This window comes from Aythya marila (genome assembly GCF_965140915.1).
Source record: "Aythya marila genome assembly, chromosome: 29".
NCBI lineage: Eukaryota > Metazoa > Chordata > Aves > Anseriformes > Anatidae > Aythya > Aythya marila.
This window is the reverse complement of record NC_139070.1, coordinates 395,862-412,629: the sequence shown is the minus strand read 5'-3', so window position 1 is coordinate 412,629 and position 16,768 is coordinate 395,862. Positions and strand designations below refer to the sequence as shown.

Here is a 16,768-nt window from a genome sequence, read left to right as displayed (position 1 = left end):
AAAGCGGGGGTCTCTGCTGTGCAGGGTGACAAAGGTGGGGGGCTCTGGGGTATGGGGTGGGGTGGTTGGGAGCCCACAGTGCATGAGGTGGTAAAGGTGGGGGTCTCCAGTGTACAGGGTGATGAAGGTGAGGGTCTCCAGCATGTGAAGTGATGAAGGTGAGGGTCTTCGGTGTACGGGGTGATGAAGGTGGGGGCCTCTGCTGTACGGGGTGATGAAGGTGGGGGTCTCCAGCACACGGGACGGTGAAGCCGGGGGTCCCAGCCCACGGCACGCTGCAGGCGGAGACCCTGCTGCGCACCGGCACCGAAAGCGAGGGGCTCTCCGGAACACCGGGCAGCCGCACCGAGCTCCCCGGCGCGCCCGCTGCCGCCGCTGCGCGGAGCCCCGGAGCCGCGAGCCGAGGCGGAGCCGCCGCCGTCCCCCAGGCACCGGCCGGGGCTGGGCGTCGCCGGCGGAGCGGCGGCGGCGGGCGGAGCCGGGCGGCGGCGGGCAGGAAGTTCCTCCTCCCGGGCCGGGCCGGGCCGCTGCCGGTGGAGGCGGTGGCGGTGCAATGCGCACCGGGAGCACCGGCGGGGGCGGCCGCGCCGGCTCAGTTCGGGAGCCGCCAGCCCGGGGCCGCGGCAGCCCGCACCGGCTCCGGGACGGGCCCCGGTGCCGGCAGGGCGATGGCACGGGCGCTGCTCCTCGCCCTGGGGGTGCTGCTCGCCGCCGCTACCGGGGCGCACGGGAGAGGCGCAGGTGAGCGGGGACCGGGAACCGGGGACTGGGACCGGGCGCGGCGGGGTCCGGCGGCGGGCACCGGGCTCTCTGCCTCCTCTTCATCATCATCATCATCTTCCTCCTCCTTCTCCTCATCTTCCTCCTCCCCCTCCTCCTCCCGGTACCCGGGAGCTGCCGTACGCAGGGGGCTCGGCGTTGTCCGTGCCGGGCGGGGGGGCTCGTCCCGGTTGGGACCGGCTGCCGCGTCACCTCCTCGGCCGTGTGTCACCAGCCGGGGCCGGGCCGGCCGTCTGTCCGGCCGTCTGTCTGTCCCGCCCCCGCCAACCCCTCCCGGGGGGGCTCCCCGAGGTCTCCGCTCGGTGCCAGCGGGCACTCGGCATCACTCGGGGACCACCAGCTCCCGGGGGCGAGAGGGGCTGCGGCAAAAGGGAGAGGCTCCCGTGGGACCGGGACGTGGGGAAGGCTGTCACAGCCTTGGGAGATTTTGGGGACAACGCCACGGCCCGGGCGTGGAGGGGTCCAGCCCTTGCCCGGAGTGTCAGGGCGGTGGGGATGGGGGCGTGCAGGTGTCCTGCCGTGGCCCCGGGCTGTGCCCAGAGCCCTCTCGGAGGGTGGGGAAGCGTCGTGGGGAGCTGCAGGGGCGAGGGACACTGAGTCAGCTGGGGCCAGGCCTCCCCGGTCCCCAGGCGGGTTGTACGGGGCGGCTCGGTGCCGGCAGTTGACGTAAGAGCTGGCAGGAGACCCCAGGAAACCCATCCCACCCGGCCCGGGGCGTGCTGCGATGTGGGGCCACAGCCTCCTTCGTGACCCCACGTGCCACGTCCCGGCTGCAGGTGCCACGTCCAGGCACCTCCAAGGCTCAGTGCCCTGGTCCCTCAGGACCGGTGACACTCGGGGGCTGCACCCAGTGGCAAACTGGGAGCTGCTGGGGTGAGCCTGGCAGCCCCGGCTCCTGTTCCCCACCCTCCTGCCCATGCTGGGGGGGTGGGACACGGACTGTGCTGGGTGACCGAGCTGTGACAGTGGCTCTGGGCCCTGCACAGGTGACAGCTGGCAGCAGCACCCTGCAGAGCTGGGACACTACTGGCACGTGATGCCGCGGGTCCTGCGGGGTGAGCGGCCGCTCCGCCTGGAGGAGGCGATGCAGGTGAGCCCCCACCGCCTCCCTGGGGTGCCCGTGCCACGTGGGTGCTTGCCTGGCTCGTGACAGTGGGATTGCGGTGGGGTGGGGGCTGCCCGTGGCCTCGCCACATCCCCCTGCACCCTTCCTGGTGCAGGAAACCCAGCATCCGAGTGCCCCCGACCCCAAATCCCCCAAGGGATCGAGCACCCGGAGCCTCCGGGCGCAGCTGCTCAGCCCCGAGGTCAGCGGGGAAGGGTCCGGTGGGGTGTGGGAGGGGGTTTGCTGTCCCCTTCTCCTCTCCTCTCCCGGTGCTGGGAGGGACCCTAGCAGGTCCTGGCACCCACCGTGCGCCCAGCACCCCTCCTGGCCGGGGCGGAAGGGCCCAGCCCACCCCATGGCCGTTGGGAGTCTCTCCAGCGTTTCCGCCGCCGCACCAGGCAGGAAGCGAGGGGGGCGGCCGGGGGGGGGGCTGGGGGTGGTGGCGGCGGCTCCGTCCGACACCCCCGTCCCCGCACAATGCGCTGCCGAGGGAGGGACGCTTCCTGCGCGGCGTGAGGGCGGGGGCCGGGGAGCACGGGGGGATCCCTTCCGCCCCTCCCTGGTGGGCACGCGCCAGGCTCAGGCGGGTCCCCGGCCCTGCTGGCACCCAGCTGGGGGACGAGGCATTTCGGAGGGCACGTAGAGATGGGGTGGGATGGGTGGGGATGGGTCCTTGGGGTGGGGGTCCCGCTGTGACCGCTGCCTGTCGCAGGGGGGGTTCCCCAGCCGGCTGCAGGTGATGCTGGAGCTGGAGGGAGCGCAGCTGGTGCTGGAGCTGGAGCAAAACTGGTGAGGGGGGGGCTGGCGGGGGCATGGCGGGGGTGGGAGGAGTGGGGTGGAGGTCCCACGGGCCCTGTCTCCATTTGTGGTTTGTGTGGGGTGGGGGTCCTGTATCCCCCGAGGAGGGTGCAGGGTGGGGGATTCAAGGGCCCTGTCCCCACCCGTGACGCATGTGGGTGAGGGTCCCGCCTACTTCCATGGTGTGTGCAGGGTGGGGGTCCCATGAGCCCCGTCCCCATCTGTGATCCACGTGGGGTGGGGGGCTGGGGTTGTTGTCTCCATCCACAGACACGGAGCAGGATTGGGGGGGGGGATGCCGGGGGCCCTGTTTCTGTCTGCAGTGTGCTCAGAGCAGGGCGAGCTGGGGGACCCTGGCTTGGGGCTGACACACTCCTCCGGCAGGGATCTGGTGCTGGGCACCGGGGCGCTGCTCTACTACCTGCCCAACGGCACGCGGGTGGTGCAGGAGGCCAGCAGGCAGGTAGGACCTGGGTGCCCTGTGCCCCCGAGCCCTCCCCGTCCCCAGAGGGCCCCCAGCATGGGGCCAGCCCCTAAACCTCTCTCTGCTGCAGGAGCACTGCTGCTACCGGGGGAACGTGCGGGGTTTCCCCAGCTCCTGGGCCAGCCTCTGTGCCTGCTCCGGACTCAGGTGAGCCCCCAGCCCCGGTGGTCCCCGAGCCCGGGTCATGCTGTGCCGCTGACGCCTGGTCCCCTCCTGGTCCCCTCTTTGCAGTGGCCATTTCCGAGTGGCAGAGAACAGGAGCTACGGGCTGGAGCCGGACACCAGCGGTCCCCCAGGGAGCCACATCTTGTACCGGCTGCGGGAGGTCCGGCTGGCACCGAGGGCCTGTGGGCAGGGCCCCCCGGAGCCTCCCCCGGTGGAGGTGGAGACGGAGCCGCCCCGGCTGCAGAGGGTAAGGTGGCCCTGGGGACCTCCCCCACCAGATCAGGGTCCCCTCGCTGCTGCCCTGACCCATTTTTGTCCCCCAGGGCAAGCGGTCGGTGGCGGAGCCGCGGTTTGTGGAGCTGGTGATGGTGCTGGACCACGCTGCAGTGAGTGCAGGATGGGTGGGCGCCCGGTGCCAGGGGCTGCCCCCTCCCCTGCTGATGCCCTTCCCTGCGCCCGCAGTTCCAGAACTACCCCGACCTGAAACGTGCCCGCACCCGGACCCTGGAAATCGCCAACCAGGTGGACACGGTGAGTCGAGCTGGGCCCCTGCCATGCTGTCTGTCCGTCCTCGTGTCATCCCCTTGCTGCTGCAGGGGTCCCTGACCCCCCCCCCCCCTCTGTGCACGCCAGTTCTTCCAGCCGCTGGGCATGCGCGTGGCCTTGGTGGCGGTGGAGGTGTGGAGCGAGGGCGACAGGTTCGAGGTGGGGCGCAGTGCCCGGGCCACGCTGGAGCGGTTCCTGCGGTGGCGCCAGGAGGAGCTGCTGCCCCGGCTGCCCCACGACAACGCGCAGCTCCTCACGTGAGTGACGGGGACGGGGACAAGGGGACGGGGATGGACGGGGCAGGGCGTGCAGGCGGTGTCAGCCCTGCTGAGGCTCGTGCTCTCTCCCCAGGGGCTCCAGCTTTGACGACGTCGCGGTGGGGATGTCGGTCCAAGCCTCCATGTGCTCACCCACGCGCTCTGGGGGGGTCAGCATGGTCAGTACCCCCGTGTCCCTCTGTCCCCCTGCTGCTGCCCCGCCCTGAGCCCCTCCTGTCCCACAGGACTACTCGGTCAGCGTCCTCGTCATCGCCTCCACTGTGGCCCATCAGCTGGGGCACAGCCTGGGCATGGGCCACGATGGCGTCGGGCGCTTCTGCGAGTGCAGCAACCTCTACCACGACCACGGCTGCATCATGGACTTGCCCACGGGGTGAGAGCCGCAAGGGGGGCTCTGGGAGAGGGTGGGAGGGTGGTAGGTGCCCCCCTGCCTTCCTCACTGTCCCCTCTGCGTCCCTGCAGGCTCACACCCGGCTTGAGCTTCAGCAACTGCAGCCAGCAGGACCTGGAGCGCAGCCTGGGGCAGGGGCTGGGCTGGTGCCTCTTCAACGTGCCCGAGCCCCAGCAGCTGGCCGAGAGCCCCCGCTGCGGGAACCGCTTCCTGGAGCCGGGCGAGGGCTGCGACTGCGGCCTCAGCCTGGTACGGGAGAGCGGGGGGCACCGGCTGAGCCCCAGCTGCCCTTGCCCTGGCTTAAATCTGTACCCAGGAGCTGCACGTCCCGGTCCCGCTGTGGGGTTGGGGTGGCAGCGGGGGGTCCCACCGTGTGCTCAGCGCAGTCCCTGTGCCCGCAGGAGTGCACCGACCCCTGCTGCAACAGCAGCACCTGCCAGCTGGTGCCTGGAGCGCAGTGTGCCACGGGGGACACCTGCTGCCAAGACTGCCAGGTACCTGGGGAGGGGTCTGGGACCACCACCCGCCTCCCAGCCCCTCCGCAGGGATGGTTTTTCTTGGGGTGCCACCCCTGGGGATGCAGTGGGATCCCTGCCTGTCTGACTTTGCCCCTCTGCAGCTGCGCCGTGCGGGACATCTGTGCCGGGAGCCTCTGGGGGAGTGCGACCTGCCCGAGTTCTGCGACGGGGTCTCACCTCACTGCCCACCCAACGCCTTCCTGCAGGACGGGCAGCCCTGCGCTGGGGGGCGGGCACGCTGCTACGGCGGCGCCTGTGCCACCTATGAGGGGCAGTGCCAGCAGCTCCTGGGGCCAGGTATGGCGGGGACGGCGTGGGGACAGTGGCCTGGTGTGGGGGGCTTGGGCTCACTTCTTCCTGCCGCAGGTGCCAGCCCTGTCTCCAGCTCCTGCATGGCCTCTCTGAACGCGAAAGGGGACGAACGTGGGCACTGCGGGCAGCTCGCCAATGGCTCCTACGTCGCCTGTGCCCAGCAGTGAGTGCTGGCCCCATTTTCACTGTCCCCATCCTCGCTGTCCACACCCCTGACCCTTGGTCTCCGCAGGGATGCCGGCTGCGGGAGGCTGCAGTGCCGGCGTGGTGGTGCCCGTGGGGGCCGAGCGGAGGGCTCGTGCCAGGGAACCACGCTGCCCGGGGTCGAGGACGTGAGCGACGCAGCCATGGTGCTGCCCGGCACAGCCTGCGGCCCCGGGAAGGTGAACGTGAGGGTTGCGGGGGGTGCCGGGGGTGTTCTCCGTGCCCACGGGTCCTGACGCCGTGTCCCACCGCAGGTGTGCCTCCAGCACCAGTGCCAGGATGTCTCGGTGCTGGGCGACCAGCAGTGCCGGAGCAAGTGCCACGGGCACGGGGTGAGCTGTGGGACTGCAGGGGACGCGGGGGCTGCCAGCAGCTGGGGGCTGAGGCTCGGTGTCACCCACCCAGGTGTGCAACAACCACGGGCACTGCCACTGCGAGCCAGGCTGGGCGCCCCCCACCTGCGAGAGCCCCGGAGCAGGGGGCAGCCAGGACAGCGGCCCCGCCGCCACGCTGGAGCGAGGTGAGGGCACGAGCTTTGGGGGGTGAGCAGCGGGGAAGAGAATGGGGCTTTGTGCTGCCCGAGGCGGCGCGGGGCACAGCCGGGCACTGACGTGTGGCTCTCGGCAGGGGGGAGCGCCCTGCCCACCGCCCTGCTGCTGAGCGCGCTGCTGGGGCTGGCGCTGGTGCTGGGGCTGTGCTGCGCGCGCCGCGCTGGGCTGCACAAGCACCTCTGCCAGCTGGGCAAGGGGACGTCGTGCCAGTACAGGTGAGCGCCAGGGGTAAGCACCGGGGGCGGCCACCCAGCCATGGTCGTGCACACGCCTGTGGCTGCATGTCACGGGGCTGCCTGCATGTACGTGGGCACGTGCGCGTGGCCGCGGCGGGGACCGGGGCGTGTGGGCTTGCATGAGCGTGTCCGTGAGCAGGTGACCGAGCCGTGTCTGTGCACGTCCCCCCCGGCAAAAGTAGCGGACCCCGTTGCACTTCGTCGTCCCATGTCACTGCGGTTCCCCCGCCTGCCCTCCCCACCTCTCCACCGCGCTGCAGGCGAGCCCCAGCCCCCCGGGCTGAGCCCCCCGGTCTGAGCCCCGACTCTTCTCCCCACAGCGCTGAGACCCGGGTCCGATTCCTGGGTCCAGAAGCCCCAGACGGCTGGAGCGGGTAACGTCACTGCCGGAGCCTGGGTCTGGGGGCTGTCCCTGAGCCGTCCTGCTTCGCAAGGCGTCCGGTGCTGCGATCTTCCCTTGGCAGTGCCCTTGGGGTGTGGGGACGGCCCCGGGCTCGGGGGCGCAGGGTGTCGCATCCTCCGGTGCCGAGGGGTTCGTTTTTCTTCGGCTTCTGCTTGGTGTTGGTGTCGCTTGGTTGTCGTGTGGGGTCCAACCCAAGGGCCAGGAGCGAGCGGGGCCTGATCCTGCCTCTCCCCTGCAGGATCTCGCAGCCGGAGCCCCCCTTGGCCGGGCAGGGCCCCCCGCAGCGCCCCCGGCCCCCGCAGTGGCGCCAGGCCACGGAGCTGCAGGTCATGCACAGCAGCAAGGTGAGAGGCGGGGGGGGATTGGGGACGTCACCCCGACGGGCACCGGCCTCCCTGGGGAGGGGGCTGCCGTTGCCGTGGTTATGGGCTGTGCCGCCAGCCTGCGGTGCGGTTGCCTTGGGTACGGGGGTTTTGTGCGGCTGTTGCTGAGGAGATGCCCGGCAGGGAGCAGCTCGGAGCGTCCCCGCTGCCCGCAGCCTCCTGGGGCTTCGTGCTTCGGCTCCGTGACTCCCTGAGCCTGGCACCGCCCGGCACAGCCCCCGGCCGCTGTCCTGGTGTCCCCGTGCCCGGCACGCTGTCCCTGTGCCCATGGGGGCTGCAGGCAGGGCCCCCGTGCACGGTCCCGCAGCCTGGGCTCCATGCCTGGCCGGGGGCTGCGGTGGCCACCGTGGAGCGGGGCTGAGCCCCGGATCCCCCTGCTTGTAGGGTGGGGTGGGGGGGGTCTCTGCTTTGCTGGGTCGGGGGGGGGTCTCCGCATGCTGCACGGCTTGCACCAGCCCCGTGCACGGCTGCATGGCGTGCCTGCCCTCCGCCGCCTCTCTCTTTCTGCAGCCGGCTGTCCCGGCGCGGCCCGATCCTCCTGCGCGGCCTCTCCCGCCCGACCCTCTAACCAAGGCCTCCCAGGTAACGCCCTGCCTGGGGTGGGGGTCCCCGGGCCCCCCCTTTCTCTCTGCCCTCCTCTGCCACTGCTGCATGCGTCTGTGCATGACCTCAGGGGCTCAGCCTCCAGGGCAGAGGCTGGGGCTCAGCACCCAGGCGAGCTGCGCCCCCCACCCCGCACCCACCGCCCCTGGGGGCTGGCACCCCCCCGTGCCACAAGCCCCGACACCCCCCCCCAACCTCTACACCCACCCTTCCCATACCTCAGAGCCCTGCCCTGGGAGGCTCTGCCCTGTGCCCCCCCCCTGCTCGCCAGGCTGCGCTCACCGTCCCTGCTCTTTCTGCCCAGGCCCCCCCCTCGGACAGGCCGCCCCCCCCCACCCGCCCGCTGCCTGCGGACCCCGTGGCGCCAGGCACTCAGGTAACGGCAGCACGGCGGCACCCGGCAGGACAGCGGCCCCCTGCTCCCCCCGGGGCAGGGGAGGTGGTTGGGGCCCCCCCAGCCTCCTGGGGGGGTCGCTCCATACCGCAGCGTTGACGCCCCCGTTCCCCCGCAGCCCCCAGGTCCTGCCAAGCCCCCCCCGCCTCGCCGGCCCCTGCCCTCGGACCCCCCGGGGCCTTCACTGCCGTGCAGCGAGAGCCCCCCCGGCCACCCCCACGTCACCGTCATCCCTTCCAGGTGAGTGGGGGGGGCAGGATTTTTTTTTTTTTGGGGTGGGGAGAGGGTAAACTGAGGGGCTGCAGGCAGTTTTGGGGGGGGTAGTAGGGATTGTAGTAGTGGGGGGGGTGGGCATAGGGACTGTAGTGGGGGGGCTGTAGGGACTGGGGGGAGCTGCAGGCAGTTTTGGGGGGGCTGTAGGGACTGTAGTGCTGGGGGGGGCTGCAGGGACTTGGGGGGGGCTGTAGGAGTTACAGTGGGGGGGCTGCAGGGGCTACAGTGGGGGGGGCTATAGGAGGGGCTGCAGGAACTGGGGGAGGACTTGGGGGCCTGTAGGGACTATATGGGGGGGCTGTAGGGACTAGATGGGGGGGGCTTCAGGGGCTTTTTGGGGGGCTGTTGGGGGGCTATAGGGACTATGGGGGGGCTGCAAGGGCTGTAAGGGGGGGCTCAGAGGCTGACGGCGGTGAGGTGGGGCTGGGGGCTGCAGAGGGGCACAAGGGGTGCTCGGGGGGGGCCCCTCGCCGCACTCCCCCCCCCCTCACCGCCCCTTTCCCCTCCCCAGGCCGGCGCCGCCGCCCCCCGCGGGCGCCCCCCGGGAGGCCTGAGCGGGGCCGGGACCGCCGCTGGAGCCGCCGGGCCGGGGGGGTGGGGAGGGTGGGGGGGGGCCTCGCCGCCCGCTTGTCGCCACCGGGCCAATAAAGGGGCCGTGAGCCTGCCTCCGTGCTGCCTCCGGGGCACCGGGGGGGGGGCGGGACGGGGAACGGCACCGGGGGGGTCCGGGACTACAACTCCCGGCAGCGCTCGCGGCCCCCCCCCCCCGGAGCGGCCGCGTTACCGGAAAGGGCGCCGGGGGCCGCCAGCGCCGCCTGGTGGGGGGGGGCACCGGGGGGCGGCCGCAGCGGGGGGGGGGCCCCGGTGCTCCTCTGGGTCCCCCCGCGCTTCTGGGGGGCTGTGGGGGGGGGTGAAGGGGCGGGGGGGGGGGCGGGCAGGGCCCCGAAAGGGCCTCGGGGGTCTGCACTGTGGGGGGGTCGGGGGGCGCCCCCGGACACTCGGCCCTGAGGCTTTGTGCCCCCGGGGGAGGGGGGGTGCAGCAGGAGGGACCCCCTGAAGCTCGAGGGGGTCACCCTGCCCCCCCCCCCCGGGCTGTAGCCCCAAAACCCGACTGCACCCACCGAGGGAGGGGGCGTCCCCCTCTCCTGAGCCCCCCCCCGCAGCGCCACGTCCAGCTCTGGGCCCCCAGCACGAGGTGGGTGTGGGGCTGGGGGCTGCAGCCCCTCTGCTGGGGGGGGTCGGCCTGGGGAAGGCTCCGGAGAGGCCCCCCCTGCAGCCTTCCCGTACACAAAGGGGGCTGTGAGCAACCAGGGGGGCCTTGAGGTCCCCCCCACCCCAACCCAGGGGTCTGCGGGATGCCCTGGGCACGCAGCCACAGGCGTGAGCAGGAGCTGACCCCTGTGTGCAAACACACGGACAGGAGCTGGCCCTGGGGTGCACACGTGCAGGAGCTGCAACGTGCACAGACACACGTGTGCAGGAGCAGCCCCCGTGCAAGCACACGCGTGTGCAGGAGCAGCCCATGTGCAGACACGTGTGTAAATACGTGTGTAAGAGCAGCCCGTGTGCAGACACACCTGTGTGCAGGAGCAGCCCATATGTAGACACACATGTGTAAGAGCAGCCCATGTGCAGACAAGCATATGTAGAAGCAGCCCATGTGCAGATACATGTGTGTGCAAGACCAGCCCATGTGCAGACATGTGCACAGGACCAGCCCGTGTGCAGATATGCGTGTGCAGGACCAGCCCGTGTGCAGACACACGCCTGTGCAGGAGCAGCCGATGTGAAGACACAAGTGTGCAAGACCAGCCTATGTACAGACACATGCGTGTGCAAGACCAGCCCATGTGTGAACACACACATGTAACACCAGCCCATGTGCAGACTCACATGCACAGGAGCAGCCCACATGCAGACACACACGTGTGCAGGAGCTGCCCTGGGTGCAGGACCAGCACCGGACCCCTCTGGGTGAGCAGCACCGGGTGCTGGTGGCCCCCAGCTCCCACTGCACTTGGCTGCAGCCGGGGTGCCCCAGGCCACTGGTACCAGTGCAGGGTGGGGACCAGTTCTGGGCCCTTCCGGTCAGTACTGATCTCAGTGCAGTCAGTACTGGGAGCACTGGGAGAGTCCGCTGGGGCTGGGGGTGGGGATGCCAAGTCAGTACAGGAGGGGGCAGGCCCAGTCCCAGTCGGTACTGGGGATATTGGGCCAGTGCCAGTCGGTACCAGGGATGCTGGGCCAGTGCCGGGGGCAGCAGTCCCAGTCCCAGCTGGTACTGGGGATGCTGAACCAGTGCTGGGGATGGTGGTCCCAGTCCTGATCAGTACTGGGGATGCCAGGGGTGGTGGTCCCAGTCCTGGTCGGTACCGGGGATGATGCCAGGCTGGTGCCGGGGCAGTGGTTCCAGTCCCGATTGGTACCGTGGATGCCAGGTCAGTGCCGTCTGGTTCTGGGGATGCTGGGGGTGGTGGTCCCAGTCCCAATCAGTACCGGGGATGCTGGGCCAGTACTGGGGGCAGCAGTCCCAGTCCCAGCTAGTACTGGGGATGCTGGGCTGGTGCCAGTTGGTACTGGGGACAGTGGTCCCAGTCCTGATCAGTACTGGGGATGGCAGGGGTGACGGTCCCAGTCCTGGTCGGTACTGGGGATGCTGGACTGGTGCCAGTCGGAACTGGGGATGCCGGGGGCGGTGGTCCCAGTCCTGATTGGTACCAGGGATGCCAGATCAGTGCTGCCTGGTTCCAGGGATGCTGGGGGCGGTAGTCCCAGTCCCAGACGGTACTGGGGATGCTGGGCCAGTACCAAGCGGTACCAGGGATGCCAGGTTGGTGCCAGGGGCAGTGGTCCCAGTCCCGATTGGTACTGGGGACACTGGGGGCGACAGTCCCAGTCCTGATCGGTACTGGGGATGCTGTGCCGGTGTTGGGGACGGTGGTCCCAGTTCCAATCGGTACCGGGGGTGCTGGGCCAGTGCCAGGCGGTACCGGGGATGCCGTGCCGGTGCTAGGGGCGGTGGTCCCAGTCCCGGTCGGTACCGGGGGTGCCGGGGGCGGTGGTCCCAGTCCCGATCGGTTCCGGGGATGCCGTGCCGGTGCCGGTCGGTACCGGGGACGCCGTGCCGGTGGCGGGGTGCCGGTGCCGCCCCCCCCTCTTCAAAGGGTTAATGGCACTCGGGGAAGTTGCCGGGCGGCGGCGCAGCGCGGATTGGCCCGAAGTTGTCGGGGCGGGGCGGGCCTGGCCGGGCCGGGCCGTGCCGTGCCGGGCCGCCCCCGGCCCCCGCCCCCGGCCGCCGCCGCCGCCGCCGCCCCCCGCCCGCCGCCGGCGGAGCCATGCGCCCCGCGCCGCTGCTCGGGCTCCTGCTCTGGGCGCCGCTGCTCTGGGCACCGCCGCCGCCGGTGCGCGGCCTCCGACACGGCGTCCACTGGAACGGGAGCAACCCCAGGTAGCGCCGCCGCACCGGGGCGGCCCGGGCCGCCCGCCTTTGTGTGCGCCGGGCAGCGCGGCCGAGCCCGGGCGAGGCACCGGGAGCGGCACCGGGAGCGGCACCGGCCCCGAGCCCGCGCGGCGCCGCCGCTGCTCAGCACCTGGGCGCGGGGCCGCGCCGACGGGAGGGGCGCGGGACCGGGGCGGCGGGACCCCAGGGCGAGGCGGAGCCGGTGGGCACCGAGCCACACCGGGCATCCCCACTGGGCGCCGAGCCCCGGCTGGCACCGAGCCGCTCAGTCCTTCGGGCGGCACCGAGCCACCGGGCACCTCGGGGTGCCACCGAGCCCCGGGCACCTCCAGTGCCACCAAGACCCAGGTGGCACCGAGCCATCGGGCACCTCTGGTGGCACCGGGCACTCCCAGGTGACAGCAAGCCTTTGGGCACCACCGGCTGACACCGAGCCCTGGGTGCTACCAAGCCTGTGGGCACCCCTGGGTGGCACCGTGCCCCTGGTGGCGTTGGGCATCCTTTGCTGGCACCGAGCCCCTGGTGGCAGCGAGCCCTGGGTGTCCCCAGCCTGCCAGCCACCCCTGGGCAGCACCAAGCCCCCCACCCTCGGTGGGGCATCCTCAGGTGGCACCAAACTGGTCACCAGCTCTGGGCATCGTGCTGGTGGGCGCAGAGCCCAGCATCGCCCCCCTGGCCGGGGGTGCCGCCCGCGTCTCTGCCATCATCCCTGGGCTGGGGTCCAGCCCCGCGCTCGCCTCAAACCCATCTCCCCCTCCCGGCCTCCTCCATTTTAGGCAGTTCCAGGCTCGGGGCTGCTCTGGGCACTGGAGGAGGGGAGAGTGCAGGGGGCAGGGTCAGAGCGCTGCGCGGGGGGCCCTGGGGCCGCGCTGCCCCGTGGGGGGCTCCAGCCTGTGGAGCCAGGTTGAGGCAGGTGGGCGCACACCCGGGCAGGGTTTGGGGCACCAATTTGGGTGTGGGGAGCCGTGGATGCAGGAGGTGGGCACCAAAGCCCACAGGCACCCCATGATGGAGGAGGGGGGTTGCTCAGCACAGGGCTGGGGTGCTGAGCGCCCATCTGCAGGGTCAGGGTGTGTGCCCTGGCCCCCGGGAGCCCTCAGCCCTGCCTGGGCTCGTCCTGGCCAGCGTAGCCCAGCGGGAGCAGCCTGGCTGATGCTCTGAGTCAGCTGGGAGCCCACGCCTGGTCCTGTCCTCGAAGAGCCCCCGGCTTGGGGGGGTGCTCACAGAGGCCTGAGCCTCCCAGCCCCGACAGCGCTGCCGGCCCGGTGATTAATGCGCCGGGCTCTGCCACAGCTGCCAAAAATCTGAGCCTGGTGTAAACACTGCCCCGGCCGGGCACTGGGGCAGGAGGAGGGGGGCTCTGCTGGCCGGGGGGGCTCCCCGCTGGCCCTGCTGGGCTAGAAGTGGCCCCAGAGATGGGGCAGCACCACTGGGTTGGCCGCAGCAAGCGGGCAATGGGAGCCCTGGGCTGTGCTGGTCCCAACATCCATCCCACCCCATCAGGCTGGTAAAGGGTGCGGGGCAGCACCCGGTCCCAGGTGCCGGCTCCACGTCCCCATCCTTGTCCCCAGGAGTCCCCCGTCCCACCACGGCTCTGCCAGCACGGCCAGGGCTCTGCCTGCTGCCAGCTCGACGCCCAGCCCTGGGCTTGCCCTGCTTGCAGCAGGATCTGGCTGGGGGGAGACGTGGGCGCAGGGTGGGGGCTGCCACCCTGCTGGGGTGGGGATGGGGAGAGGGGCTCCTGCTGCATCTCCCGCCCTGGGCTGGCAGGACCGAGCGTGTGCACACGTGTGTGCGTGTCTGCGTGTGTGTGTGCACACGTGTGTGTGTCTGCAGAGGTGTCTGCTCCACCCTGGCCTGGCTGCACAAGCTGTTTGCACAGGCGTGAGCTCATGCCGCGTCGCTGCGTGCCTGCCTGCGCAGGTACCTGGGCTGTGCCCCCTCCCCTGCCCGTCCCCGGGCTGGGTTTGCACAGCTGGGGGAGCCTCTCTTTGGGGCCAGAGCCCCCCCACCAACCCCGCCAGCTGCCCCGTTGCAGGGCCAGCAGCACTCGGGGCCACCCCCCGTCGGGGTGTCACCGCTGATCAGCGCTGGGGGTCGTGAGGCTGCTGCCTGGGGCGAGGGGCTTTGTGCCCTGGCCCCTGGCCCCGGCCCGCGTGGTCGGGCTCCTGCGGGCCAGCCCCGGCCCCCCAGCTGCAGCCGCTGAGCCCATTCAGCTCCATCGGGCTGCAGCTAATCGGAGCTGATGCCTGTTTGTTTGGAGAGGCCGGGTGCCCGGTAGCTGTTTCAACAAAAGCCTGGCCACCCGCTCTGCCGGGGCGAGGAGTGGGGCCGAGCGGAGCAGCACGGGGTGGGGGGCGTCTCTCCCGGCCCCCTGGCGCCCACTCCCCAGCTCCCCCCTCCTGCCCGGCAGGTTCCTGCGGGACGACTACACCATCCAGGTGTCCATCAATGACTACCTGGACATCTACTGCCCGCACTACGAGGGGGCTGTGCCCGCCGGCCGGGCAGAGACGTTCACGCTCTTCATGGTGGACCGGGAGGGGTACCGCGGCTGCTACGAGACCCCCGGGGCCTTCAAACGCTGGGAGTGCAACCAGCCCCAAGCACCCTTCGGGCCTGTCCGCTTCTCGGAGAAGATCCAGCGCTTCACCCCCTTCTCGCTCGGCTTCGAGTTCCAGCCGGGGGAGACCTACTACTACATCTGTGAGTGCCCGTGACGGGGGCTGCGGGCACCCCCAGGGCTCTGGGGGCACCCGGGTTGGGGTGCGTGGGGGCTGGTGTGCGCTGGGGGCTGCATGCGGTTGTAGCGGGGTGCAGCCGGGCTTGGGGTACACTGGGGGTCTGGCTGCCCCCCAGGGCCGGGGTGCCTGGGGGGGTCCCAGCTGTACCTGGGGTCTGGGTGCAAATGGGGTTGTGGCGCATGGGGTTGGGGTGCACTGGGGGTCTGGGTGCAGTGGGTGGGGGTCTGGCTGCACCCATACAACCAGGATCGGGGCACATGGGGAGGTTGGGGTGTAGCAGTGGTCTGCATGGAACTGGGGTTGGATCATGCTGGGGGGGCAGGATGCAATCAGGGTTGGGGAGAAATTTTGGGGGAGGGGGTGTCTGAATGCGCCCGGGGTCTGGATGCGATCAGGACTGGGGCACACGGGAGGGTGCAGCGATTGCATCTGGGGGTGTGCATGCAACCGGGGCTGGGGGGGCTCCGGCTGTACCCAGAGCTCTGGCTGCGTGAGGTCTCAGGGCACGGGGGCGGGGGGGGTCTGGGTGCCCCCAGGGTGGGGGTGCACCATGACTTCGGATGCAGCCAGAGGTGCGGGAGGGGTGTGGGAGGCGTCTGGGCACCCCGGGGGCGAGGCGCACGGAGAAGCGGGGCTGTGCGCGGGGGTCTGGATGGGGGGGGGGGGAATTCACGCCCCTCATTCCGCCGGGAGGGGGCGCGCCAGGCCCGGCTCTGGCCCGGCCCGGCCCGTCGGGGAGCCCCGGGGCTCCCGTCCAGGGCGGCGGTGCCGGTGCCGGTGCCCGCGGCAGCTGCTGACCCCCCCTCTGCCCAGCCGTGCCCAGCCCCGAGAGCGCCGGGCGCTGCCTGAAGCTGCGCGTCTCCGTCTGCTGCAGAGCCACCAGTGAGTCCGCGGGGGGGGGGGGGGGCTGCTGGGGGGCACTGGTTTGCACTGGGGCTCGGGGAGGCGCGCACTGGTGCCGGGGGGCACCGGCTCTCTGACACCCTCTGGGTTTATTCCAGCGCCAGAGCCGGTGACGGAGGTTCCCAACTCCCAGCCCCGCGGGCGAGGGGCCCCCGACGGTGAGTACGAGGTGGGGTTGGGGTGGGGGCCCCTCCGGGCCGCCTCACGCTGACCTCTGCTCCTGCTCCTGCCCCTGCAGACGCGGGGACGCCCCGGGACACCGCGGCCCCGGCCCTGCCGCAGCACCGTGCCCAGTGCCTGGCTCTTACGCTCCTCGCCCTGCTCTGGATCTGACCCTGCGGCGCTGCCTGCGGCGGGGACACGGGCTCCTCCGCCACGCTGGCTGCTTGCGAACGTTTTTCTCCTGCCACTGTCCCACCGAGCCCGTGGGGCAGCCCTGGGTCACAACTCTCCTGCCAACCCCCTGCCGAGCTGAGCTGGGGGCCAGGGGCTCCCGGCTGGAAGGTGAGGGGGTCCCGGGGGTCTCCCCGGGCCAGGCAGCTCTGCAGCCCCTGGAGCTGCGCCCCTTGGCCGTGCCGCGGCGTCTCCTGACGGCGCTTTCTCCTTCCTAGGGGCATTGCTTCCCTGCCAGCATCCCCGCGCGCCGGCCCCGACAGCCGCCCTGCCCCGGCGCTGTGGGCTCCCTGCAGCTCCTTGGACGCCTGCTCTGCCCCAGCGCCGTCTCCTCATCTTGTGCCTTCCCCCATGGACCCCCTGCTGCGGGGGGCCGGGGACCCCCAAGCCCTGGAGCAGGGCGACAGCTCCTCCGGGCGCTGGATGGAGGCAGGCGCCCGGCCCCTCCGCTCGCCTTGTCCTCCAGCGAGGACACCGATCTGTCTTCTGCGAAGACGCCCTCCTCCTCCGTGCGGTTCCAGTCCGTACGGTTTGGTTTTAACCCCTGGTAGTGACTGAGCCGAGTAATACAGTATTTGCAAGACCGCCGTGCCCTCGGGCTCTGCGCCGCGGTCCCTGTCCCCGCAGGGTGCTGGGGTGTCCGCCTCGCAGCCTTTGCCGCAACCTTTCAGGCTGGGGGGGGGGGGGCTTTAATTGCAGCGATTGATATTGAGACATCAGCTCATGTGACAGGGAGAGCTTTAATTACAGATCAGCCGCCTGCAATTAGTGCCGGGTGGCAGGGCCCGGCGCCGGCACCTGCAGAGGGGCAGGGGCAAGGGGGTGGCAGAGCGGGGGTCGCTCA

General features: G+C 71.4%; 1 protein-coding gene across 5 annotated transcripts; it reads left to right on the top strand.

Annotated features, from left to right (window-relative positions):
• Positions 1-525: 525 nt before the first annotated feature.
• Positions 526-16,507, top strand: ADAM15 (ADAM metallopeptidase domain 15). 5 transcript variants are annotated; one of them, XM_082780617.1, is made up of 29 exons: positions 526-741; positions 1,767-1,870; positions 2,598-2,674; positions 3,068-3,146; positions 3,238-3,314; positions 3,399-3,579; positions 3,656-3,718; positions 3,795-3,863; positions 3,966-4,135; positions 4,230-4,314; positions 4,381-4,529; positions 4,619-4,796; positions 4,949-5,041; positions 5,167-5,362; positions 5,432-5,540; positions 5,610-5,760; positions 5,836-5,913; positions 5,987-6,101; positions 6,209-6,347; positions 6,689-6,742; positions 7,010-7,115; positions 7,665-7,736; positions 8,062-8,133; positions 8,270-8,391; positions 14,298-14,590; positions 15,442-15,510; positions 15,630-15,689; positions 15,770-16,035; positions 16,143-16,507. In XM_082780617.1, the coding sequence occupies exons 1-28, from the start codon at positions 669-671 to the stop codon at positions 15,862-15,864; spliced, it is 3,129 nt and encodes a 1,042-aa protein (XP_082636743.1). In that variant the 5' UTR covers positions 526-668; the 3' UTR covers positions 15,865-16,035; positions 16,143-16,507. The 5 variants fall into 5 exon arrangements, with proteins under 5 accessions (XP_082636743.1, XP_082636739.1, XP_082636740.1 ...); XM_082780613.1 differs by lacking the exons at positions 14,298-14,590; positions 15,442-15,510; positions 15,630-15,689; positions 15,770-16,035; positions 16,143-16,507 and adding an exon at positions 8,936-9,084; XM_082780614.1 differs by lacking the exons at positions 6,689-6,742; positions 14,298-14,590; positions 15,442-15,510; ... (1 more) ...; positions 15,770-16,035; positions 16,143-16,507 and adding an exon at positions 8,936-9,084.
• Positions 16,508-16,768: the final 261 nt, after the last annotated feature.

Coding starts and splice junctions, on each gene's coding strand:
- ADAM15 (XM_082780617.1), top strand. CDS start 669: ATGGCACGGGCGCTGCTCCTCGCCCTGGGGGTGCTGCTCGCCGCCGCT. Junction 3,719..3,794: donor TGGTGCTGGACCACGCTGCA/GTGAGTGCAGGA, acceptor CTGCGCCCGCAG/TTCCAGAACTACCCCGACCT. Junction 7,737..8,061: donor CTCTAACCAAGGCCTCCCAG/GTAACGCCCTGC, acceptor CTTTCTGCCCAG/GCCCCCCCCTCGGACAGGCC.